Raw genomic sequence first — 27714 nt, 5'->3', positions numbered from 1 at the left:
CCAACTGATACAGTTGAGCTAGCTGACAGATTTACAGATATCAGTTTGGAAGATGATGATGAAGAAAATATTCATATGAATCAAAGCAATCTCCAAACACCTGAACCTGAGATATTAGATCAGGCTGTTGAATTGGAAGCTAATCAGTTAGTAGAACAAACAAATGAGATTCAGTTGCCAACTGAAACAGCTCCAACTGAAACTGAAACCAATCAGTTACCTACTGAAGCAGTTACCAATTTGGAATCAACAAATGCTGAACTCAGATGGAAGAAATCACATCCTCCAGAATTGGTGATTGGTAATCCATCTGATCCGATAAGAACGAGAAATCAAATGCTTAACTTATTCATTCATTCAGCTTTTGTATCTCAACTGGAACCAAAGAAAACTGATGAAGCTCTTGCTGATCCTAACTGGATAAATGCTATGCAAGAAGAGCTAAATCAGTTTATCCATAATAATGTCTGGAACTTAGTTCCAAGACCAATGTCAAAAACTGTTATAGGTACAAAATGGGTATACAGGAACAAACTGAACGAGGATGGTTCAGTTGTGCGCAACAAAGCAAGGCTAGTTGCACAAGGATACAGGCAGGAAGAAGGAATTGATTATGATGAGACATATGCACCAGTTGCAAGACTGGAAGCAATAAGAATATTCCTGGCCTATGCATCATTCAAAAATTTCAAAGTGTACCAGATGGATGTTAAAAGCGCATTTCTGAATGGACAGTTGCAGGAAGAAGTCTTTGTTGAACAACCTCCAGGTTTTGTTAATCATCACCTTCCTGATCATGTCTATCATTTGAACAAAGCCTTATATGGTCTTAAACAAGCTCCAAGAGCTTGGTACGAAACTCTTTCAAAATTTCTAACTGATCATGATTTTTCTGTTGGATCAGTTGATAAGACGTTGTTCAAATTTTCTAAGAATGATCATATCTTACTTGTTCAAATTTATGTTGATGATATCATATTTGGGTCAACTAACCCCAAATTATGTGAGAAATTCGCTAAGTTGATGCAGGAAAAATTCGAAATGAGCATGATAGGTGAACTGACATTCTTTCTTGGATTACAAGTGAAACAATTGGATTCAGGCACCTTCATCAGTCAAACAAAATATACAAAGGAATTGCTAAAGAAATTTGGCATGGAATCGTGTTCAGCTGCAAGCACTCCCATGAGCTCATCAGTTAAACTAGACACTGATCAAGGGGGAATATCAGTTGAGACGACGCTTTACAGAGGTTTAATAGGTTCATTATTGTGTCTAACTGCTAGTCGTCCTGATATTGTGTTTGCTGTCTGTATGTGTGCTAGATTTCAGGCAAATCCTAAGCAATCACATTTTGCTGCTGCCAAACGTATTTTGAAATATCTTAAAGGCACACAAAATGTTGGGTTATGGTATTCTAAAGACTCATCTTTCAATTTAGTTGGTTATTCAGATGTAGACTATGCAGGATGTAAACTTGATCGAAAAAGTACAAGTGGATCATGTCAGTTTCTAGGAGACCGACTGATTTCTTGGTTCAGCAAAAAGCAAACATCCATAGCAACTTCCACAACTGAAGCAGAATATCTTGCTGCTGGAAGCTGTTGTGCCCAACTGCTCTGGATTCAGCAACAACTGAGAGATTATGGAGTTGATGCTAAAGAATCACCTATATTTTGTGACAACACAAGCACAATTGCTATAACCTACAATCCAGTTCTTCACTCTCGAACCAAACACATAGATGTCAGACATCACTTCATCAGAGATCATGCTCTCAAGAAGGAAATCAGACTGGAATACGTCTCAACTGAACAACAAGCAGCTGATATCTTCACCAAACCACTACCCGAGACTAAGTTTTCTCATTTTAGAAATATACTTGGTTTAATTGAGTTATCTTAAATCAGTTCAATGGACGTACATCAGCTGTTCATTTTTTTTGTCGCTTATTAGTTTTGTTTTGTTCTGTTTTAGCATCTTATCAATTTCTGAGACTGATAAAACTGATCGTTGCATATTATAACAAAACTAAAAATACTAGCTTTTCATTAATAACTGTTAAAATTGTTTTTGATTACATCCTTCAGTTCTTGATCAACAGACTCCTTCCAGTTCTTTAACCATGCTCCCAAGTCTTCAACCTGAATGGAAACAAAGCTGGGTGATGCAGCTACACTCTCCAGGAGTTTCTTCTCTTTACGGAGCATTAACTCGTAAAGATTGTCAGGTCTGAAAACGTCTTCCACGTTGAACTCATGCAGTCGGGCTCGATACTTCTCGAGCTTTCTCTGTTGTTTAGGAGTGGTAGCCATTTCATTCTCCCAGAGGACATGGAGCCCCTGGAGATTTTCTTGATATTGAAGGATATACTGGAAAACTTCGTCTTCTACTTGCATCTTCATGCGCTCCAAAGCTGTCTTCATTATCTCTTCTACCTTCATCAAAGTTTTAGAAGTACCAGCGTCTGCCATTTTATTCTAACCTTGTTTCTTAAAGATATTTGTTACTAACCGCTTCAATCTTATTTATAGAACAGGATGAGGAAGACGAAAGGACGCTACTTTTTCAACGTCGATCAATCTTCTATATTTCAGGATTTATTTAATCTGGTCTTTAGTGTTATATTTCTTATTAATGCTTGTATTCAAGGGGAACATTAAGGGTTACGAAATTAACTGACAAGACAGCAGTTGATAAATAAGAAACAAGATTCATTCATTAACAGGATCTGAAGAAATTCTCTCTGATTACATCAAGATATTTTTGTTCCATATAGATCATCCATATGGACACCCATCCTCTTATTGCTGGAGTAGAACTCTTGCCATAGCTGTGTGAGCGGATGAGCTTCCTCAAAGCTCCTCTTTCTTTGTACACCATCAACTGATAGATATGCGGGTCATCAAAGAAATCAAAAGTTTCGGAAACGTGCAAACGTTCCCGGTACTTGCTTATTTTGGCCATCAGTCGTGGAGTATTCACCTCTCCACTATAGTACAGCACCTGAAGTTCCTGCAGTCTTTCCCAAAGGCCTAGCACCTCATCATATATCTGCTCTTCTATAGCAGATCTCATTTTGGCCTCAGCTGCTTCCATGAAAGTCGTAGCATCGTCAAGACCTCTTGAACTTCCAGCTCTTGCCATTTGTGTTTGTTGCTTAAATGATATATGTTTAAATCTAACTGATTTACTTGTATTTATAGCACAGGATGACGCAAGATAAATTGATGACATCAGCCGACGATTAATCTCCTAAGCAATAAGATTTTCTTCTGTTTTAATGCTTCAACCTTCAGTTCCAGCATGTTTTAAGGGGGAATAATCTGATTTAAAATGATAACTGAGAAGTCAGTTGTTAGCAAAGTCTCGACTGAACTCGCTCAATTTTTATTAACTGACAGTTCAGTTAAAAATTTTTCTAATCTTCTCACATACGTTATTCATTTAATCATATTTTATTCAGATATACCAGCGTGACTGATTTACCAGCATTAAATGCTCTCTGACAACCACTCAGAGGTTGCAGCGTGACACTTTCCCAATCATTTGAATTATCCACTTGCTTAGTACACACATACACACGTTTTTTTTTAAATTTTTCATGGAATGACACGTGTCCGATAATTCAAACAGTCACACATTTCATTACTTTACCCGCTTCAATTCAGTTCATCGTCCTTACGCTTTCAGCTATTCTAAGTTCTCAGAGTTTATCACCAAAACTTATTCTCTCTTCGTTTCAGGAATCTACGCATCTTCAGAAATGGCGAATCAAACACCAGCATACATAATGAATGCAATGACGATAAATTTTGGATCCATTCTATCCTTTGGGGACACTGAAGTAAAGAAAGTATTTCAAAAACTAGATACAGCTGGATTGAAGAAATTCTTGGGCCAATATTCTCAGGAAATATACGTCAAGGAGATTCAAGAATTCTATTCTTCTGGGCAAATCAATGATGCTGGAGAAATTGTTTCAATAATCAACAACCAACAACTGATCATATCCGAGGATTCATTCGGAGAAGCCTTTCTACTGCCATCTGATGGCATGACACTTCTATCAGAGGTAAAAGCATCAGACATAGAGGAAATGCAAACTAAACTGTCAACTGATGGGCAGAAGATTAAAGTCTCAGACCCAAAGAAGGAACTCAAGCAAGAGGTACAGTTGTTAGCAGATGTTGTTGCAAAGGGTCTTCTCGCTAAAGCAGGTTCTTTCGCTGCTTTGACCCTTGAGAAATTTCAAGCCATGGCGATCATCATGACGGAACGGAAGTTTAACTGGAAACATTTTCTGTTTACAATTTTGAAGAATATGTTTGTCTCACCGAAACAGTCTAAAGGATTTGCTGTGCAGATCAGTTATTTGATGAAAGTCAAAAGTTTGGTGGGTAATGATTCTGAGACAACGGCAAAGTTCAAGGTCTTTAATGCCAAAAACACCCAGCCCATCAAAATCAAATTGGATATCTCCCCTGTTAACTTTATTGCAGTAAAGAAGGAGATAGGAGATCAACAGACTGCTCCAAAATCAGTTAAGAAGGCCAAGTCTTTGGCTCAATCGAAATCAGTTAAGAGAAAACTGATAATAACTGAATCTGAGTCCGAGGAAACTCCTTCACCTACAATATCAAAGAAACCAAGGACTCGTAAGTCCAAACCAGCAAAATTTCAGGTCAATATTCTTGCTGAAAAGGCTCCCTCTTCCAGTACTCAAAAGCCCATTGAAGCAGTGCCCTTAAAAGTGGTTATTCCGGGCCAAACTGAAAAATCAGTCTTGATCAAAGCTCCTCTGACTAAGGTCAAGACCCCTGCTGTATTAGCCCAGGCTAGGCCAAAGGGTATTTCAATTATTGAACGAGTTGAAACAACGAATACTGGACTTGATATTCCTCATATATTAAGTTCAGAAAAGGGAAAAGAGAAGCTGATTGAAGAACCCAGACCCACCAACTCCATTCAAACTCACATTGATCTTGTATGGGAACAAGTCAATGATTTTGCTGCTACACAACTTGTGGCATATGATAGCTGGACAGCCTTCAGGACAGAAGTTTTTGCTAAACAACTGAAGAAAAAGTCCCAACTGGACAAATTTATTAAGTTGGAAAACATCGTTCTCAAAACTTTCAAGGCAGCTACAATTGTCCAGGCTCTGCATCGCAGAAACTATTTCTTTGATCAAGTAAGGGCCAAGAAGTTGGCTCAGATTTTGGAATCTCTGAAAACGAACTACACTCCCACTGATCCAACTGCTTATTCCGATAGAGCCGTGATCACTCAGCTGGATACTGATCTAATCGGAATTCAATCACAAATCAAATTTTGGGAATTAGATCAGGAATTGGTATTTCACAAAGGCACGTCTGCTGATAATGAAAGCAATACAGAGATGGTGACTGCGGAACCACAGCAGCAAACTATAAACACTGAACAGGTTTTTCCTTCAACTGAACTGCCAGTTCAGACTTCACCAACTGCTGAAAAACAACTATACTCTGAGGCTGATCTCTCTTTTGCCACCATCGATGAAATAATCCAGACAGTATTGCAAGAATCTCCGAAGGATGCTCTTAGAACTGATTCAGTTGATCACTCCGTTGATCACTCTATTCCACAAGATTCTACATTAGCTCAGCTAGATGTATCTGCTGAGAAGTTGTCTCCAACTGAAGTGCCAGTGACCGAAACTGATCAATCTAAAGAGGTACCAGTTGTAGAGACCACTGGATCGCCTACTCTTCACATTCTCTCTTCACCTCATTCAGTACAGGCAGAGATTGTTACAACTGATGCCAACATTTCTCATGAGATGGACAAGACTGATAAATCGTTGATCATTTTTGATCAAACTACAAAAGGATCAGATTTCTCTCATCCTCCAGAAGTCTCAGACATGGATCTAGTTCTTAAAGAGATCCAAAATATGCAGAATAACATGAACACAATGGTGACAGCAATGACGAATATGCAAAACACTCAGCTGTCCCACACCTTGAAACAAGATCAGTCTCATGAATTCACTAAAGAGCAATTGACTGTAATACAGGCGGACATTCGTTTATTAACTGCAGTAGTCCTCGAAGTTCAAAAATTCAAAGGAATAGCTGCTTGTATTACTACTTCTCAGAAGTCTTCTAACAGTAAAGTTGATGAAGTTCAGACACTTATGTCCAGGAAAATGGATGCGCTACAGCTGCTCATCCAGACTTCAATCGAAAATTTTTCTACCTCCATCTCCGTTCTATCAAATCACGTGCAGAAATTATCAGTTCAAGTAGCCCTGTTTGACAAAAAGGGGGAAGAACTGAAAGAGCTAATCAGGGATGAACTGAAAGAACTACTGAAGAAACAGAGAGAAGCCTAAATCTCTTGTTTATTGTATGATTCAGTTGACTAGTGAATATTTTATCTGAAATGAGAATCTATTCAGTTTATGTTATCTACAATGGAGTCAGTTACTATTTCCTATGTTACTAAGTTTTGTCAAACACCATAAAGGGGGAAATTGTTGGAAATCTTATTCCGGAGTTTGACAAATTAACCAACTGAACCAAGTAACTGCATCAAGCAACTGATTTACGCATCGAAGTTACTAACTGGTTACGTAACTGATCATTCAGCTACTATTTAAGCGCCTCAACCATCGATCAGTAAAGTGTGTTCCTAACTGAACACGTCATCAATTGATTGCAACAACCGACATATAGTACAGTCTAACTGCAACAGTAGTAGTGGAACGCCGCATATCAGAAAGTTGCAGTGTACGATCTGTCAGAGAATATCGACGTGGCAAACAACGGCTGTTATTCAAATAAATGTTACCGTTGAAACAGAAGCCTATAAATAGTCGAAGAGAGCAGCTGAAGAACTACCGATTTTGTGAACTACTCATTTTACTTGCTGTTACTCTGCGAAAATATTCTCTCAACTTCAAATCAAAGCTCAAGCTTATCAGTTTTATCAGTAGCATTCAGGCTACGTTTTGAGCTAGAAAAAGCACTTTGTAATCTTTGATAAATTGTACAAGTTGTGCTAAGATCAGTTGTGATCTGTAAAAGAGTTGTTAACTAAGAGTTTCAGTTTTGGCAATAGATAAGTCCAAACTGAAGTGGGTCAGTACACGTTACTGTATTTGATCAAAGTCTTTTAGTGTATATCCTATCTTTGTGATAGAAGGGGTGACGTAGGAGTTATTCAAGTCTCCGAACATCCAGAAACATTTCCTGTGTTATTTACTTTCAGTTATTCATTCTATCTTTCAGTCAGTTAGTTTTCCGCAACTGTTTTATTCAGTTTAACTGATTGATATCGACCGACGAGATACTTGAGTCAGTTTGTAACAAAACTGAACCCAACCTTTCGAAGAAGTTTTAATCTAGCAAGTGTTTATTCAACCCCCCCCCCTTCTAAACACTTTCACCTTGAGTTAACCGATCCTATCAGCGTATGTGACAGAAGCCAATCCCAGAAGAAGAACAATTCAATCTTGAATCTGAGATTGACACACTTAAACGGAATGTTGACAGACTCTCAGAAATTGTCAAGCAATTATCTTATGAACATGATGATGAGGTTTATGCCACCAAAAATTTCAGAGAACGAGTCACGAAGTATGTCATTAACACCGTAGAATCATTGGCAAGACTCGAGGTTGGAACTGACCTCTTCAGGAAAAATGTCTTGAAAAGACATGCTGACCTCGTACTTGGTCAATCTGATGTTCTTCGAACAATCTCTACTCATGATGCATCTCTTCACTCCGTCTCTACTAGAGTTGACGCTATAGACTCAAGACTCGAAACTATCAATGCTCAGATTGCGTCCCAATCTCAATCAATTCAGGCTCTGAATGAACAAGTTTCGAGTCACACACCAACTCTGGAGATTCTGCATAACGGCATTATTACACTTACTGGACGAGTAGATCTCTTACTCACTCAAGTTCAGGTTGCTGATGTCAAAAAAGGGGAAGCAGAAGGCAGGACAGAAGCAAAAGGAAGAAGATCAGAAGAAGGAGGACTGAGGACATCAAGCAGAATCATCCTTCAGAAATCAAGATCCTCAGGATGAGGAAACTCTGTTCCGAGATATTGGAACAGATGACTAGAATTTCTTACTGTTTTTTAAACTTTGTTCAAACTGCTTATTTACTTATTAATCATCTGTTTTTAATCGCTACTTGCTTTGTTATCCATCGCTACTAACGTTCAGGTTTTGGCATCACCGCAAAGGGGGAAATTGTTAGACTAAATTTTATTGTGGTGATGAGAATCAAAACCAGTAGGAATAGCACTGTCCAGTAGACAATACAAAGCAGTAGCTATCAATTCGCTTTAACAGAAGCAGTACTACTTTAGTTAGTACTCAACTTCTTAGAAAAACAGAAGCAGAACTTGACTTCAGTAGATCAGTACTTAACGGTTCTTTACTCGATCGTTTCTATCTTAAATGTTACCGTTATTTTACCTAGTACTGAGCATTAATTGCACCATTAATTTCTGTACGTAGTCATTTAATTCGCTTTACTAGTTTTGGTATAAAACAAGACTGATTGTGCTGAAAGCTTTTTGCAGGATCCTTTGTAGGAAATAAAGCTTTTTCTATCAGAAGTCAAAATAGCCGTTTTTGATTATAGACGTTGGATTCAAGATATCTATATATATGGATCAAACCCATTTAGAGAACAACGCTGATAATTTTATCTACCCTACGTTATATTGAGCAACCGCGATTCAATCATCATCTTCTAAGCTCAACTTGCAGAAAAGCAGTACACGCTTTAGCTTATACATCTGATCTTTGGAGATCATCTTGTACTGCTATTTCGTCTCCTCTTCAACCAAAACACTTTACTATATTTTAAAAGAAGAGTTTGTAAACTGGAAAAGAGTCTTTTCCAGAATCTTGTTGGATTGAATTATATTGTGTTGAGTTACTAAGATTTTCAGTAGGCAAGAGATAAGTCCTGCTGAAGTGGGTGTGTACAAGTGTGTACTGTAAAATCCAAAGTCTTTTAGTGATACCTTCTAGAAACAGAAGAAGAAGAGACGTACAAGATTTTATCTTCTAACTTCCAGAAACAACTACTGTGTTATTGCCTACTGTTATTACTGTTTTCACCCTTCTCCATCGGATTGTTTCCGCACTTATTATTGTGATCTGCTGGACTTACATTGAACAAGAACAACTATAATATCTAACAGGATTCTAGCACCCTTTGCAAAAACTATCAGTAAAGGAAAGAATTTATTCACGCCCACTCTAAACTCTACATCGATCCCCAACAAAAAATTATAAGTGTTTTATTATAAAATAGTGTATAATTACGCTATAACTTCGATATCATTAATATAATCTATAATATTGTAATATGTTTATGTTAATACAAAGTAATATAAAAATTATTAATTCTAATTAATATATTTTTATTCAATGATGTATTTTGAATTAATTTACTTAAAACTTGTATTTAAGTAATTAAATTAAGTTTTAAGGTTAAATTTTATAACGTGCTTATGTAGAAAACAATTTTAAAAAATATAACTCTATATTGTAAATTTGAATTTTTTCAGTATATTATGTTTTATTTTTTAAAAAAAATTTATTGATACTCTTAATGTTAAGAAATGAAACTAGCGTTTCAATTTTGTTGTATGACAAATCGAAATCAACCGCGGCTGGAGTCCTAATAAGCTCAACTGGCAAAAACCTACAGATTTCTCAACCGCTGATATTCAACTGCTGATTCTTCAGATTACGGCAAAAGTGAATCGATTCATTTAAGAGAATCACTTATTGCTAAAAGACATTCTCTGACCGGTTGAATGCATTCAAAACTCCTTGAAGTCAACGATTACACATCAATTCCAATAATGATATGCATTTAACTCTCTATCCCAGAAAGGAAGCTCAGAGATAGACTTCGTATAAAGAACAGTTGCCTTAAGAGGAAATCCTCAAGGAAAGAGCTTCAGATCTATGATGAGCAAAAGAAAGATTAAATGGGAACATTTATTGCTCATAAAGATGAAAGCGACTCATTTGATTCAGAAGCTTAGGTTTACGTTAACTGTCCTTTCCGACCGTTAAGTCATTCGGCTATATCATCAGAGAGGGATGCAAGCTAAAGATGATAAGCTATACAACTCATACATACAATCAAAAAGATCATTGAGCTTGCCTTAAAAAGATATCTCAGAGCGCAATCATAGTCAATATTCATCTTCGCTCTCTCTGCACGCAATTCAACAGAAACATACTTGATCATCCAAGGATCTTTTCGTGCTACTCAAACAAACTACTGTTTCATATCAGTAACCTGGTGGTTATTTGATTAAAATTTGTGGTGTCTAGAGAACTAAGGGTTCTTAATATCCAGAAGTGTAAAGTGATCACTAATGCAGTGTTTGGTAGATAGGATAACACATGGATAGGACTAATAATGCATTGTTTGACTCGCTGACAACTGCTTGAAGGATAACCCCACCCTCTTGATTACGACACTGTTCACCTGTGAAAATGGCAGACAACTATCCCAAATTGTTGGAGGTATTAGGAATCCCATTTTGTACAGTGAACAAGCCAAGGCCCTATTTTCCACAAATGCCCTTAGCCCTAATTGAAATAAAAGCTGCGAATAAGAACAAGATGAGTGTTTCTCTCGTGTTCTCAGTGGCCGCCGCTATGGGTTTTCTCGTTGTCGCTTAATGGCATCTTCGACGAGGTGAGTGATTGTTCAAATACTCTTTTGTTTAACATATGTGTTCTGGCTTCCGCCATTTGAATGTCACGACGTTCCCGTTTTGCTCAACCTTCTTGTAAAACCAAGGCTACGGGAAGGTGAGTGATTTCGATTTTACAGAAATTGTTAGAAAATTCAACTTCCCACCATGTCCGTCATCAATTTGATTTATTTCTTTCACCTGCATCTGAACTAATTTGATATCAGGGGGACGGAGCAACAGTACACGCATTTTCTGTTCAACTTGAAGACCATTAGCCACACGCAATTCCCTGTTTGATCATTCGCTGTTGGGTACACCACGGAATAGCACCTTCAAGTATCTTGGTATATCATTTTCTCTCCTCCTAATACCACATGTTTAAGTTGAAATACTGTGAGTACAAGTATTAACTGGTAATATGTAATACGTTTTTGGATTTAATAAATTGTGTGACTACATACCACATGTAATAAGTTAGGTTAAATGTTGTGCGAATTCTTTGTTTGTCATCTTAATTGTGCGACTAAATGTGATTGTCTTGTCATTTGTTGAGTGTTGTGGCAAAGAAGGACATGAAACGTAGAAACATGCTACTGGTTCTTCTGGTACAACAACTGTTGTTTCGAAATTTATTGTTGTTGTGTCTTCTTATCCTGACAACGTACGAGAATGGTTGGGCAGCAACGTCGTGTCCGTCGTCGAACACTGGTATCGTACACAATGACAGAAAGAATCAATGCTCAATTAAGCCATTTGAATATGATCATTGATGTTGGGGATGTTCAGTGTGTGGTGAATTTGAGAATGAATCGCAATGCCTTTGGAAGGTTGTGCTATCTTCTAATGAATGTAGGAGGACTAACAGATTCTCGATATGTCCGAGTTCAAGAGAAGGTGGCAATGTTTTTGTCTATTTTGGCGCATCATAAAAAAAAACCGGGTCACTAGTCATGATTACATGCGAAGTGGACAGACAATCAGTTCACATTTTCATGATGTTATGCGTGCCTTGATGAGGTTATATCCTTTATTCCTTGTGAAGCCTTCACCAGTGGATGCGAACTGTGACAATGACTCTTGGAAATGGTTTCAGGTACATTTTCTTACATACTGAATTGAGATATACGTTAAAAAATATATGAGTAAAAAGTGTTCACTTTGTAAGTTTTTTCAGGGTTGTCTAGGTGCATTGGATGGAACACTCGTCGGTGTACATGTTCCTGCTCGAGAGAAAGCCAAATACAGAACACGAAAAGGAACTATTGCAGTAAATGTGCTTGGGGTTTGTGATCGCAATATGAACTTTGTATACGCTCTGACTGGGTGGGAGGGATCCTGCCGCTGATGCAAGAGTATTAAGAGATGCGTTAAATCGGGATGATGTCTTCAAAGTTCCAAGAGGTAATATGTTAACACCGTACGTGTTTCATTTTTCCGAAATTGTCTTCTCGCTTCGTTGTACATTATATATTTCCTACTTTTTCGACAAATTAACGTATCACATGTAACAATCTTGCAGGTAGTTATTATCTTTGTGATAATGGGTACGCCAATGTCGAAGGTTTTTTTGACTCCGTACAGGCGAGTAAGATATCATAGGGATGCATGGGGAAATCGAACATCGGCCCCACAAGATTACAAAGAGCTCTTTAATTTGCGCCACTCCCAAGCACGAAACATTATCGAGAGAGCATTTGGTTTGCTGAAAAAAAGATGGGCTATTCTCCGAAGTCCGTCGTTCTACCCTTTAGCGGTTCAAAACCAAATAATTCTCGCTTGCATACTATTACACAATTTCATCCGTAGTCAAATGCCTGATGATCCATTGGATGAAATTGATTACGACGTTGGCAGCCCCGTACATGACACACATAATGATTTCATAAGCATTGTCGAGTCATCTAGTGGGTGGGATAGTTGGAGAGATGAGTTCGCAATGTCAATGTGGAACACCTACAATTAACATTGTTGTATTTGTATTGTAAAGTTTCATTGTTTAGTGTATCCTGTACTTGTACCTCTTTATTATGTTTCATCATTGTTCCGTTTCCATACTTGTTTTGTTGATCATTGCTACTGTTTGAAGTAAGTGTCATGAACATTGTTGGTTGATTAAACTACTTTGGATTGAACATCGACTCTTGAGTTCGACTAACTTCGAATATGGTGTTGAATATCATTTATACTTACAAATTTGAATTCATGGCAGACTTTATAGTTGAAGCTTTTCTGTAAGCATGGACAGCGTTGCAGCTTCTGCGAGTGGCAGTGGGCGTGGTAAGAAAGTGGATAAGACCCGGAGAAGTTGGACAGGTCGTGAGGAAGACGTGTTAATACACTCGCTGAAAGAGATTATCACGAAGGGATGGAGAAGTGAGAATGGTTTTAAAGCGGGTTACTTGAATCTGTTGGAGAACGCAATGCATACAGCAATACTAGGTACTAATTTACGTGGTAATCCTCATATAAATTCCAAAATTCATGTGTGGAAGAAAACACATAGTATTTTGGTGACTTTGCTTTCCAAAAGTGGAGTCGGATGGAATGACACTGACAACACCATCGATGTAACGGATGAGACATGGGAATCTATTGTGAAGGTATGTATGTCCATGTATTTTGACTTTCAGATACGTAAATCATTTACTGAACCATTGTCATTGCATCTTTTTTAGCACGAACCAAGCTTACGGTCAATGCGACATAAACAGTGGTCACACTACGTTGACTGGTGTGAAATATTTGGAAACGATCGAGCAACTGGGGATCAATCAAAGCATTTTGAGAATGTGCTGCAACAAGTACTGAAACTGGATAACGACCTGCCTTCTGAAGAGTTCCTTGGAGAGAATCGTACTTTTAACACAACCGAAGTTGCTGATGATTCCATATCCGAGACACATACGCCTACGTCAAAAGCAGCTGAAGGTGCAACTTCGAAAAGTAAGAAAAGGAAGAAAAGAACCGAGCATGATGAGTCCATAGTCGAAGCAATCAACAACCTCGCTCACATAACGAAAGATACGATGTCACACTTGATCAAGGAATTGTCTTCTGAGGAGAAAATTTCAGATGTGCAAGATACGGTACTGGCTGCATTGCAAAGTCTGCCTGAGCTTTCGGAGGACGAACAAGTGGCTGCCGCTAAGTTGCTATTCAACAATCATAATGATCTGGCACTGTTCAAGCGACTAGGTGACCGTGCAAGGATTTGCTTTGTTAAAAGATTGTTGCGTGGTGAGTAACGGTGACGGGTTTAGTGTGGTTTTGGGTGATGTGTTTTGAATTTTTGATGAACCAACTATGTATCTTTTGCGTTTTGGATAAACAGATACATGAATCTATGTAATCTGGATTTCAGTTGATGCTTTCTGCAATTGCTGCTTTATTCCTATTCAGACGAAATTTCATGGGAATATCATTCATTGTAGAACCGATATTTGAGTGACATGGTATCTTGTTAAAATAATGTTTGCATGCTCTGTACTCAAATGTTTCTCGTGTACAAGACAGTTAATGTGGCTTTCGACTCAACTTTCAAGCCTTAAATGTTATTTGCCTGTAAACTAAGTTGCTGTGGTGTTGAATTTATAACAAATTTCTTGAAACGTAGTCATCGATGTTGTATACTACGGTATTGATGTGGTTACACAAGCTTGTTTGAGGTAAAAAGCATTGTCCAGTTACTCACATGTGGAGTAGCATAAAAAACAACATAAGAACTTAAGTGGTCCGAACTGTGTACTTTGTTTGCAAAATTATGAACACAGTCAATGTCATTTTGTAATGCTACCAACATACACATTGAAATCGTACGATATCTTCCAAAATCACCAACAATGTGAATCATCAGTATACAATGAAATATCTTCAATTCTTACCAACAGTAAACCAAATTACATATACTGGGAACCAAAATACAGAGTAGTACATACAGCAACGTTTTCAGCACTTACACAAACATTTTCCACAAAATACACACTACTGACATTACATTTACAACACAACAAAAGGATGCCTGCTTAAGTGCACATTATAATTTGTGGAGTACATTTACTGAGACGAATCATCTGAGGAAAGTTCAAACAACAACAGTCTTTGCTCCCTGCTCGTCGAATTGGATTCTTTCTTTCTTTGTACTAGTGCCGACATTGTGGGGACCCGGGCTCTAACTCAATTCTTTTGGGATTTAATTGGATCTTTGTTCGAAAATGTGGGTCAAAAATTTGCTTTTAACATTAATTCAAATGTATAGTCAAAGCATAACATTGTCTTTATAAGAAATAACAACATAATATACATACATGTCTGTCTAGTACAACCATACACTAGTGTTTACATACCAACTACCAACATAGGTGATACAAGTCTAAATAGAAACCACTAGAAATCTTCCATGCCCGAGATCTCCACGCTATCATCAACCTCTCATCTAGCTCGTGACCCAGATCATGCCCCACCTGTTGCCATGCACACATACAGACACGACAACAGCCGGATAACTCCGGTGAGAACATATCCCAGTATAAAACATGAATGCATGCAATGTAATAATCATATACAAATGCATAGCATATATCAAATAACATGAATGTAAATCTAAACATGTAGAAGAATACAAATCTGTATTCACATTTAAATCTTGACTCGACTCTTTTCTAATCTAGGGATCCCGTATGAATAAGACGGTCTGTCACCTACCCAACCACTCGGGGCAACGGTACGTCTTATTCCTAGACTTCGGTCAACTCTGTATCGAGGGTCTGCACATATAGCAAATCTGCTCCTATGCGTCGATACACCGAAACGTCTAGTTTTTGGCAAGTCTGCCAATATCTCCTATCTCAGGACTCGAATATAAATCAATAAACAAGGCATTACATAATCAAATGTAATAACAATCTAGTATGTGATTTAGGGAAACTCGTATCAAGTCTGAATCGAGTTGTGCAATCCCGTGACCACATGAATTATACCTTTCGTCGCACAATGTCTGTCGAGATCTTGAAGTCGGAATGTCACTCTGTCAAGACTAATCTGAAATGACAATATAACAATGCATTCTATCAAGATATAACTTATATCAAAATCTTGTACAAGTCAATACTCCATCTCGGTAACAATCGACGGCATAACGGCGTATTTCTTTGATATCGGTAACTCAATCTCAACATATAACAATATCATAATCTCATTAACATCACAATAATCTCATTATCCCTTCAAAATCGGTACCCATCATACACATATAGGCTGGAATTCGAAATAATGGCATACGATGTCCGAAAATCGATTCGATAGCAACTATATCAAGCTCAAGATATCAAGAACACATATCTTCAAGCAAATCATAACTTCTCCAACATATGAATTTCGAAACATGCTGGAAATGTAAGAAACTTACGTCCTTTCGTTGCCAATGCTGCAAGGATCAATAATCCGGACTCGGAATTAAAATCAAATGGCTAAATCATGCACAATCGTAATTCTACTATGAAGAAGCTTGAAGGAATTAAGGGGAGTTCTCGGTGCTCTCTCTCTGTTGGAATGAAGAATGAATCGAGCAACACATATATATCTTGCATGTAATGTAACACATGGCTCATCCTTTGCACACCACGCAACACCGCGGGTGCGGTACATCAGGAGCGCGGGTGCGCTGTGCTCTCGGCAGCACCATTAATTTTTCAAGAGCCATGACCGCGGGTGCGGTCATGTTAACACCGCGGGTGCGGTGTGGCCTCGCACAAATCTCATTTTTCTGGCATTACACCGCGGGTGCGGTGATGTTGTTACCGCGGGAGCGGTATAGTTTCGACCTGCCCTTTCAAAATTCTCATTTTCTAACATGCATTCTCATATCTGTGTATCTCATATTAATGTCAACCGATAATTCTCGAGCCTTACATTTCTCCCCCTCTTAGACAGGAGTTCGTCCTCGAACTCGCAAGCAATTACTCATGCAGTTGTATACAAAACAATATAATCAAAATTGAAAGGAAGACTCACATCATATGAATAGCTCGGGATGTCTCTGTCTCATATCAGATTCTGTCTCCCAAGTTGCTTCTTCGATGCCATGACGACTCCACTGCACCTTCACAAGCGGAATGGTCTTCGTTCTGAGCTGTTTTTCTTTCCGATCAAGAATCTGTATCGGTCGCTCAACATAGCTCAAAGTCTGATCTAGCTCGGCTTCGTCAGGCTGAATGACATGAGAATCGTCTGGCATGTATCTGCGCAACATCGATACATGAAAAACATCATGTATACCTGATAATGAAGGAGGAAGAGCAAGTCTGTAAGCTCGATCGCCAATCTTCTCGAGGATTTCATACGGACCGACGTATCTAGGAGACAACTTTCCACGCTTGCCAAATCTGACAACGCCTCTGAAAGGTGAAATCTTCAAAAATACTCTGTCTCCCTGTTCGAATACTAACGGTCTGCGTCTGATATTGGCGTATTTCGCTTGCCTATCCTGTGCCGTCTTCATTCGCTTCTGAATGATCTTCACTTTTTCGGTCATCTCACGAATCATATCAGGCCCCAACTCTGGTACCTCAGAGATATCATCCCAGTACAACGGAGATCTGCACTTCTTTCCGTATAAAGCTTCGAACGGTGCCATCTCTATGCTCGTCTGATAGCTGTTGTTGTATGAAAACTCACACAACGGCAATGAATCCTGCCAACTAGTACCAAAATCTAGTACTACAGCTCTCAGCATGTCCTCTAAAGTCTGGATAGTCCGCTCTGACTGTCCGTCTGTCTGAGGATGATAAGCAGTGCTCAGGTGTAAAGTCGTACCCAAAGCCTGCTGCAGGCTGTGCCAAAAGTGAGAAGTGAATCGTGGATCCCGATCTGATACGATCGACTTCGGCACACCGTGTAATCTGACGACCTCTCTGACATACAACTCTGCCATCTGATCGTGTCGGTAGGTCATTTTGTACGGAATAAAGCACGCTGATTTGGTCAGTCTGTCTATCACCACCCAAATCGCGTCACAGCCCCGCGAAGATCGAGGTAACTTCGTCACGAAGTCCATGGAAATGTGGTCCCATTTCCATTCAGGAACAGACAAACTCTGAAGTAAACCTCCGGGCTTCTTCCTCTCTGCCTTCACTTGCTGGCAATTCAGGCACTTAGACACAAATTCTGCAATATCGGTTTTCATTTGCTTCCACCAGAATTGCGTCTTCAAGTCATTGTACATCTTCCTGCCACCAGGATGAATACTAAATCGACTACAATGTGCCTCTGACATAATCTGTCGTCTCAAATCTGAAACATTTGGCACCACTAGACGGTTATTCACATACAGAACATAATCTCTAACCTGATACTCTGATATATGACCAGCTCTGACCATATCCATCGATCTCTGAATGCTCGGATCAGTTCTTTGCGCTTCTTTGATCCTTATAATCAAGTCTGGCTCAATCTGAATTGCAGCAAGTCGCAACGGTCTACTCTCTGTATCAAATGTCAATCCAGACAAGCAACAATCCTCTACTAAATTCGATACACCTATAGTCGACAAGGAAAGAGTACATACCTTTCGACTCAAAGCGTCTGCCGCTGCATTCGACTTCCCTGGATGGTACTTGATCTCGCAATCAAAATCTTTCAGCAGATCAAGCCATCGTCGCTGCCTCATGTACAACTCTGACTGAGAAAAGAGATACTTAAGGCTCTTATGATCGGAATAGATCTCAAATTTCTCACCATACAGATAAAGACGCCAGATCTTGAGTGCAAAAACAATTGCCGCCAATTCAAGATCATGAATCGGGTAACGAGTCTCGTGTGGCTTCAACTGTCTAGAGGCGTATGCTATCACGTGCCCTCGCTGCATAAGAACACATCCAATCCCTCTGTGAGATGCATCACAATATACAACGAACTCACCTGTACCTGAAGGAATCGTCAAGACAGGCGCACTAGTCAGCCTCTTTTTCAACTCTACAAAACTGGTTTCACAATCTTCGGACCACACAAATGGCATGTTCTTCTGTGTCAACTGGGTGATAGGCTTCGCTATACTGGAGAAATCTCGGATAAAACGACGATAATATCCGGCTAGACCCATGAAACTGTGTATCTCAGGCACAGAAATCGGTCTCGGCCAACTGATAACAGCCTCAACTTTACTCGGATCTACCGCAATACCATCTCCAGATATAATATGCCCCAAGAAGACAACCTGTCGCAACCAGAATTCACACTTGGACAGTTTGGCATACAACTGCTCTTTTCTTAAAGTCTTCAATACGATCCTCAGATGATCTGTATGCTCAGTCAAACTCTTCGAATACACCAAAATATCATCGATAAACACAATCACAAAATCATCTAAGTATCTCTGAAAGATGCGGTTCATCAAACTCATAAACACCGCAGGCGCATTCGTCAAACCAAAAGGCATAACAATAAACTCGTAATGCCCATACCTGGTTCGGAATGCAGTCTTCGGTATATCAACATCTCTAACTCGGAGCTGATGATACCCTGATCTCAAATCAATCTTCGAGTATACAGAAGATCCCTGTAACTGATCAAACAAGTCGTCGATGCGAGGCAGAGGATACTTGTTCTTCACTGTTGCCTTGTTCAACTGCCTATAATCAATACACAGTCGCATCGAACCATCTTTCTTTCTAACGAAAAGCACCGGAGCACCCCAAGGTGATACACTGGGTCTGATATATCCCTTGGACAAAAGATCTTCCAACTGTGCTTTCAACTCTTTCAGCTCTATCGGTGCCATCCTATACGGAGCTCTCGAGATAGGAACACTGCCTGGCACAAGATCAATGCTGAAATCAACCTCTCGAACTGGAGGCAACCCTGGAATCTCGTCAGGAAAAACATCTGCAAACTCGCAAACCACTGGCAGATCTGCCAATGCTGGGCTCGACTTCAGTAGATCTACTGAATATACGAGAAAACCCTCTGCTCCTCTCTGAAGCAATCTACTCATAGTCAGAGCAGATACTAAGGGAATCCGAGATCTGGAACCCTTTCCGTAGAATTTCCACTCATCTGTCATCTCGGGTCTGAATCTGACAATTTTGTGGAAACAATCTACAGTGGCCCTGTACTTGGTTAACATATCTATGCCAACTATACAATCAAAATCAGCTAAACCAAGTACTACACAATCAAGATCGAACTCATGCCCTTCAAACTGAAGCATACAGTGTCTAACAGTAGTCACAGATATCAAACCACTTCCTAATGGAGAAGCTATAGACACTACCGTAGACATCGACTCAACAGGCAATGAATGTCTCAATGCAAAATGTTCAGATATGAATGTATGAGATGCACCTGTGTCTATCAACACATATGCAGGATAACCGCAAAGAAAACAGCTACCTGCAATGACGTCATCTGGTGCCTCCTGCGCCTGTTCCTCTGTCAGGGCAAAAACACGTGCCTGCTGTCTGGGAGGCTGACTCACCGTCTGACTACCTCCTGGTCTCTGCTGGGTCTGGGTGGAGGGTGGCTGAAAGAGTGTACAGAAGATGCCTGTCTCTCCATCTGTGGCGCTGGTGCTGATGACCCTGCACTCTGGAATCGTTGTGCACCTTTCTGGGGACAAACTCTGGCGAAGTGTCCCTGTTGCCTACAGATGTTGCAGCGTCCCAGAACTCCTTGACACTGCTCCGTGGCATGTCGTCCTCCGCACGAACCACAGTATGCGCCACTATAATCTGAACCCTGACCTCTCTGTCGAGATCCACTCGAACTCGATGAACTGCTTCCGGATTTCTTAAACTGTCTGCCCTTAGCCTTCAAAAATTCCTTCTTGCCACTACCACTAGCTCCACTATCAAAACGAGGAGAAGGTGGTGGAAACTGTACGGTCGTGGACTGTGGCGGTCTCTGCCCCTGAACACTGTAGGAAGCTCCTCGCTGCCTGATCAGGCCAGCCTCGGCTCCCTTAGCTCTGTTCAGTGCCTCTGAAAAAGTATTAGGCCGTCCCGTGTTCACCAAAGTAAATACATCTGGGTTCAACCCGTTGATGAATTGATCAGCCACTGCCTCGTTGTTCCCTGCTACATGCGGTGCAAATCGTAGCAATGCAGAAAATTTAGCCACATACTCCTCAATGTTCCACTGTCCCTGCTTCAGATTTGCAAATTCAGCTCCTTTATCTTTTCGGTAGGAAACGGGGAAGAATCGCTGATAGAACTCATCCTTGAAGACTTTCCATGTGATATCAATACCTCGGTGCTCCAAGGCTCTCCTCGTAGTCAACCACCAGCTCTTTGCAACCTCTTGCATCTGATGCCCTATCAACTTCACACGTCGCTCATCAGTATATGCCAAAGACTCAAACAACATCTCGATATCATCAAGCCAGCTCTCGCACTCTACTGCACTCTCTGTGCCCTTCAGGGTAGGCGGATGGAAAGACTGAAATCTCTTCAATAAGGTCTCCATCGGCGTAGCGGTAACATCCATTTGTGCACCTGATGTGCTACCCTGCTCTGGCTGTGGTATACGTCTAGGCGGCATAAATCTGATTATCAAACTGATTAGTACACAATCAATATCATCTGTCTCAGCCCTCCTCTGATCATAGACTCTGATCGAGAATCAGTTCTGATTCAGGCTTGAAATGCTGTAAATCAATTCAGATAATACAACACAACATATAATAGGGAAAGCAATAAATCATGCTAACATCTCAAAAGCAAGGAAGATGACTCGATCTACCCCGCTCATTCTATTCTATCTCAGTCTACAGAACCTACTGCTCTGATACCACCTGTTGTGGGGACCCGGGCTCTAACTCAATTCTTTTGGGATTTAATTGGATCTTTGTTCGAAAATGTGGGTCAAAAATTTGCTTTTAACATTAATTCAAATGTATAGTCAAAGCATAACATTGTCTTTATAAGAAATAACAACATAATATACATACATGTCTGTCTAGTACAACCATACACTAGTGTTTACATACCAACTACCAACATAGGTGATACAAGTCTAAATAGAAGCCACTAGAAATCTTCCATGCCCGAGATCTCCACGCTATCATCAACCTCTCATCTAGCTCGTGACCCAGATCCTGCCCCACCTGTTGCCATGCACACATACAGACACGACAACAGCCGGATAACTCCGGTGAGAACATATCCCAGTATAAAACATGAATGCATGCAATGTAATAATCATATACAAATGCATATCATATATCAAATAACATGAATGTAAATCTAAACATGTAGAAGAATACAAATCTGTATTCACATTTAAATCTTGACTCGACTCTTTTCTAATCTAGGGATCCCGTATGAATAAGACGGTCTGTCACCTACCCAACCACTCGGGGCAACGGTACATCTTATTCCTAGACTTCGGTCAACTCTGTATCGAGGGTCTGCACATATAGCAAATCTGCTCCTATGCGTCGATACACCGAAACGTCTAGTTTTTGGCAAGTCTGCCAATATCTCCTATCTCAGGACTCGAATATAAATCAATAAACAAGGCATTACATAATCAAATGTAATAACAATCTAGTATGTGATTTAGGGAAACTCGTATCAAGTCTGAATCGAGTTGTGCAATCCCGTGACCACATGAATTATACCTTTCGTCGCACAATGTCTGTCGAGATCTTGAAGTCGGAATGTCACTCTGTCAAGACTAATCTGAAATGATAATATAACAATGCATTCTATCAAGATATAACTTATATCAAAATCTTGTACAAGTCAATACTCCATCTCGGTAACAATCGACGGCATAACGGCGTATTTCTTTGATATCGGTAACTCAATCTCAACATATAACAATATCATAATCTCATTAACATCACAATAATCTCATTATCCCTTCAAAATTGGTACCCATCATACACATATAGGCTGGAATTCGAAATAATGGCATACGATGTCCGAAAATCGATTCGATAGCAACTATATCAAGCTCAAGATATCAAGAACACATATCTTCAAGCAAATCATAACTTCTCCAACATATGAATTTCGAAACATGCTGGAAATGTAAGAAACTTACGTCCTTTCGTTGCCAATGCTGCAAGGATCAATAATCCGGACTCGAAATTAAAATCAAATGGCTAAATCATGCACAATCGTAATTCTACTATGAAGAAGCTTGAAGGAATTAAGGGGAGTTCTCGGTGCTCTCTCTTTGTTGGAATGAAGAATGAATCGAGCAACACATATATATCTTGCATGTAATGTAACACATGGCTCATCCTTTGCACACCACGCAACACCGCGGGTGCGGTACATCAGGAGCGCGGGTGCGCTGTGCTCTCGGCAGCACCATTAATTTTTCAAGAGCCATGACCGCGGGTGCGGTCATGTTAACACCGCGGGTGCGGTGTGGCCTCGCCCAAATCTCATTTTTCTGGCATTACACCGCGGGTGCGGTGATGTTGTTACCGCGGGAGCGGTATAGTTTCGACCTGCCCTTTCAAAATTCTCATTTTCTAACATGCATTCTCATATCTGTGTATCTCATATTAATGCCAACCGATAATTCTCGAGCCTTACAGACATCAACGTTCAAAGGGGAAGGTGCATTCAGCTTCGGAGTGTTTGACTCACTTCCCTTACCTTTATGACACAATTTCTGCTTCTTTGGAACACTTTCTTGCAGATAACCACGTTCGTCAGCTGCCACCGACTTCAGTTCTTTACCATTTACGCATTCTTCACTGCATACAAAAGTTTCATCATCAGAAACTAGATCAACAAAAGGAACGGCGTACTTGCTAGTGACAGTTTCTTGAGAACCATTTTTGGAGGAGACAGACATTTGGACCGAGAGAAGACAAGTACCAACAAAGTAACAGAAGTGAGAGTTACAGACCTCAAAATGATGAGTCCAACTAAATAAGAAGAATAAAATTAAGTAGTTCAAGTGACCAACCACTTTCATTAAATACACAATCTTCATAAATATTGTAATGATGGAAATCTTTAGTAGGTCAACACCTACAAAAGATTTTGAAGGCTTACCCAAGTTCAATTCAATTACACATGGAAACTCACGTAAATTGCCTAGGTCAGGTACAATAGCTCAACAACTACAGTGAACATAGAAAAATACGTAAACTAAGTCAATGATGAAGCTGATTCTATTTTTAGCACGAATATTATTATTGTTGAAAGAATAAACAATTTACTAACAAACATTGAATTGAAATCAATTAATATCCCTTGCACAAAAAAGTCCAAATTACATCATCAAATATAAAAAAAATATGATTTCAAACACATACCTATAAAGAAATATTTCAGCACTGCGAAAATAAATTTCACCAAATAGACGAAATTTCACATACCTGGATATGTAACCTATGTGTGACACCAAAAAAATGAAAAGCGGTTGGTCAGCTGCTGGAAACACTTCTGCTTCGTCGAAATCCAGCCAAGAGTTGGGAATACATACGTATATACAGGTTTAAGAGTAAATTGTGCAAATTAAGTCTAAAATTTACTACTAAAACTTTGTTCTAAGTAATCACTGAGAACATCCCAAACAAGGTTAATACCCAAAACTAGGTACTAACAGAACCATTTTCCATTTCCTCCAACAAATTTCGTAAGTCCTCAGACAACTTCTCCAATTTCTTGCCTAGATTATGATTTTCACGACCTAAATCAGACACTTCTTGTACTAGGTCCGCCAATGTCTTTGTTTGATAAGTTTGAGTACTACAAGGTGCAGTAGTAGTAGAACTTGAGCAATTAGAGTCACTCAGATTTTTTACATGAACTGGTTTTGCCAAGGAATCGTTGTATGCTTTCTCGGCAGATTCCCTACTTTCATAACCTTGGTAACAAGCACCAGAGAAACGACAAACTTGGGCGTTTGCCTCGGACCATTTATCGTACACTCCAGGCTTTCTACCGACGAAAACCACGTACGTTTTGGTCTGCAATTAACAGAGCATACTTATACAGTTTAAGACAGATGCACAAAATTGTAATTAGTAGAACAAAAGATGAGATCACCATCGATTTATTCTCGGAGAAGTCGCTGGTCCTGCCCTTCGATTTATGTGTCAAATGAAAGTTGTGGGTTGTCTATGGTAAAATCAACCACAAACCTGGAAAGTAATTGTTGGTTTCAACAACGACAAAGAGATGATGAAAAAGCCATCGTTGCGAACGTGAATCCAACAAGTCGAGCAGGACAAGTAAAAAAAACAAAAAAAATTGGCAAAATATAAACTTCTACGTTACCAGATCTGCTTGCACAAACATCAGGGTGATTCTCTTCAGATTTGAGATGGAAGAATGATAAACCACCGAGGAACAAAGAGGGAGTAAGCGAACGGGCCTTGTAGATCTAAAAATGAAGAGTTGTCTTGACTCTTGTGTATACCCTGCAATTGTGTAAATAAAATAGTCAACAGGGGTAAAATGGGAAAGTATTTTTTACCATGTCAATGAATCACAAGTATAACAGTGGAACCAAACAAAAAACATTTTTTTAACTTGCTATTAGATATCATCGGATACCAGATTATAATGCATTGTTTTGTCTACATATTATTACTCCCATCATAGCTACCAAACGTTGCATAAGAGTTCCAATACAGGCAGTGTGATAAGTCCTGGTTGGATCGGGTTGTTACACAAATTTTGTAAAGTCAAAGTCTTTTAGTGGAATCCTTCCTAACAAAGGAAGAAGGGGTGAAGTAGGAGTATTCAATCTCCGAACATCCATAAAATCCGTTGTCATCTATTTCTTGCATGCTTAAATAGTTCTCAGTCACATATTGTTGTTAAGGGTGTCACTAATTTTATTGGTCATTGAAAACTCTGAACTGTTTTCCTGCACAACCAGTAGTTCAAGTTTTCAACCGTTTGAGAAAATATTTTTCTACCGCCTAAAAACAGTTGACAGCAAAAATTCAAAAACAATAAAATTTGAAAGATTCCATTCACCCTCCTCTAAACTCTTTCCGATCCTAACAAGTGGTATCAGAGCGGGGATTTCTCTAAACATTGAAATCATTCAAATAATCATGGCATCTTTCAACAAAATTCCTATGTTCTCCAAGGAAGACTATGATGATTGAAAAATTCGCATGCAGGCACATCTAGCAGCACAGGATGACGACATGTGATTTGTAATTACCGATGGACCAATGAAGATCATGAAAGTAAACACAGCTGTTGGTACAATCGAAGGTCCTCCTCAAATGATAGAGAAACATAGATCTGAATGGACAGCTGAGGATAAAAAGAAAGAAAACCTAGACAACGTTGCAAAAGATATTATCTATAAGACTCTGGATAAGAACATGTTCGCCAAAATCAAGACCTGGACCACTGCAAAGGAGATATCTGAAAAACTTACTCAACTGTGCGAAGGCAATGATCAAACCAAAGAAAACAAACTGACCGTGGCTATCCAAAAATTCGATAATGCAAAGATGAAGCCAGGAGAAACTCTTGCAGAATTTGATGAGCGATTCAACAGCATTATCATCGAGCTCATCTCACTTGGAAAAGAGTACTCCAACAGAGAAATCGCTTTGAAGGTCATGCGAGCTCTTCCTAGAGAATGGGATGTGAAGACCATAGCAATGCACGAATCCAAAGATCTGAACAAACTGGAACTCCATGATCTGTTTGCTGATCTTAAAGCATATGAATTTGAGCTTGGAATACGAACTGAAGAAGAGCCATCCGCAACTCGACAAACAAAGGCTTTGGCAGGTGCTACAGTGACTCTTCCGGTCGAAGAGTCCACAAGTAAGAAATTGGCTGAGCAACTAAGCAATGAAGCCTTGTCTCTTTTTGTTAAGAAATTCAGCAAATTCATGCGCAAAAATCAATCTCAAATGAATAAACCTTATTTTAAAAAGGACCATACTGAGGATGGTCAAGGTTGTTTTAACTGTGGAAAGAAGGGACATTTTATTGCAGAATGCAACAGGCCAAAGAAGGATGAAAAGAAACAGGAGAATAGAAGACGGTTCAAAGACAACAAGAAATTCGTCAAGAAAAAGAATCAGCGAGTTCTGATTGCAGAAGAAGACAAAGGCAAATGGGCTGTAACCGAGTTAGAAAAATCCTCTTCTGAGGCATCTTCAAGTGAAAGAGAAGACGAGACAGTCGAATGTCTCATTGCCAAGGAAGATCAAGAATCCACAGATGAAATGGTATTTGACTTTAACTCTGAAGAATTTACACGAGAAGATCTTGTTACAGCACTATACGACATGGTAAATGAGTTCAAAGGACTATCTATGAAATTCAATGAATCTGAAGCAGAAAAACAAGACTTAAAAAACAAGTCAATTCTCTCTAACTTTTCGCAACACAAAGAGGTTGAAAGTTTGAAAGTCAAGTTAAATCTGCTAGCGTCTGAGAATGATGATTTACGAAGATTGTTCCATGCTACACTAAAAGAAAACAAACGGTTAATGAATACCGTCTGTCACGCCCCGAGTCCGAAGCATCGGTGACATTCGGCATTGTTTAACAATTAAATTGAAAACAATAAAGCCTCGTATCAAATCAAACCAGTCTTTTTCCTAAATGAAATATTGTCTTACAATGACAAAGGAATAAAATACATCAGAGTTTCAAATAGCGGAAACGAAAGAAAAGTAAAATGTTGAATTCTGATCTTGATCTCTGATTCACCAACCCCAGAAAGCATCTTGCTCTTCCTCATTCAGTTGCTCCTCATTCTTATCTGAAATTTGTAAGGGGTGAGTGTTTTTGGGAAACACTCAGCAAGTGGGGGTCGATCGATTCCAAAGATACATATAGAACTTAGTTTTCTTAAAACATTCTTTTAACAGACTTTCAAAACTTAATATTCTTAACTTATCAAAACAGAGACAAATTAAATAAATGACCAAATTCATCCGATGATTCAGAACAATTCAGAAACAGATTGACTCGATTCAGAACAGAACATATTAGAACGGACAGAACACTGTTACTCATCTCCTTTACAT

General features: G+C 39.3%; 1 protein-coding gene and 1 long non-coding RNA gene across 4 annotated transcripts; one reads left to right on the top strand and one right to left on the bottom strand.

Moving 5' to 3' along the window:
- The first annotated feature begins 10424 nt into the window (after positions 1-10424).
- Positions 10425-14040, top strand: LOC140803879 (uncharacterized). Of its 2 annotated transcripts, XM_073159729.1 has the most exons (4): positions 10425-10735; positions 10961-11080; positions 12946-13336; positions 13412-14040. In XM_073159729.1, the coding sequence occupies exons 3-4, from the start codon at positions 12974-12976 to the stop codon at positions 13979-13981; spliced, it is 933 nt and encodes a 310-aa protein (XP_073015830.1). In that variant the 5' UTR covers positions 10425-10735; positions 10961-11080; positions 12946-12973; the 3' UTR covers positions 13982-14040. The 2 variants fall into 2 exon arrangements, 1 of the variants encoding a protein (XP_073015830.1); XR_012111966.1 differs by lacking the exons at positions 12946-13336; positions 13412-14040 and adding exons at positions 11590-11829; positions 11911-12126 and having other exon boundaries at positions 10425-11080.
- A 9245-nt stretch (positions 14041-23285) lies between these two features.
- LOC140803878 (uncharacterized) lies at positions 23286-25302 on the bottom strand. Of its 2 annotated transcripts, none has more exons than XR_012111965.1 (3): positions 24977-25302; positions 24073-24840; positions 23286-23442 (listed from the first exon to the last, which is right to left on the bottom strand). It is a non-coding gene; the product is annotated as an uncharacterized lncRNA (long non-coding RNA). The 2 variants fall into 2 exon arrangements; XR_012111964.1 differs by having other exon boundaries at positions 23286-24666; positions 24746-24840.
- Positions 25303-27714: the final 2412 nt, after the last annotated feature.

The sequence above is a fragment of the Primulina eburnea genome, chromosome 10 (assembly GCF_022965805.1).
Source record: "Primulina eburnea isolate SZY01 chromosome 10, ASM2296580v1, whole genome shotgun sequence".
NCBI classification, from domain to species: domain Eukaryota; kingdom Viridiplantae; phylum Streptophyta; class Magnoliopsida; order Lamiales; family Gesneriaceae; genus Primulina; species Primulina eburnea.
Note: the sequence above shows the minus strand (reverse complement) of the source record. Positions and strands in the feature narration are given on the sequence as shown.

What these genes read in the sequence shown, in the direction of transcription:
- LOC140803879 (XM_073159729.1), top strand. Translation starts at nt 12,974, where the DNA reads ATGGACAGCGTTGCAGCTTCTGCGAGTGGCAGTGGGCGTGGTAAGAAA. An exon ending in CATGGGAATCTATTGTGAAG is followed by an intron (nt 13,337 to 13,411) that starts GTATGTATGTCC and finishes CATCTTTTTTAG; the next exon opens with CACGAACCAAGCTTACGGTC.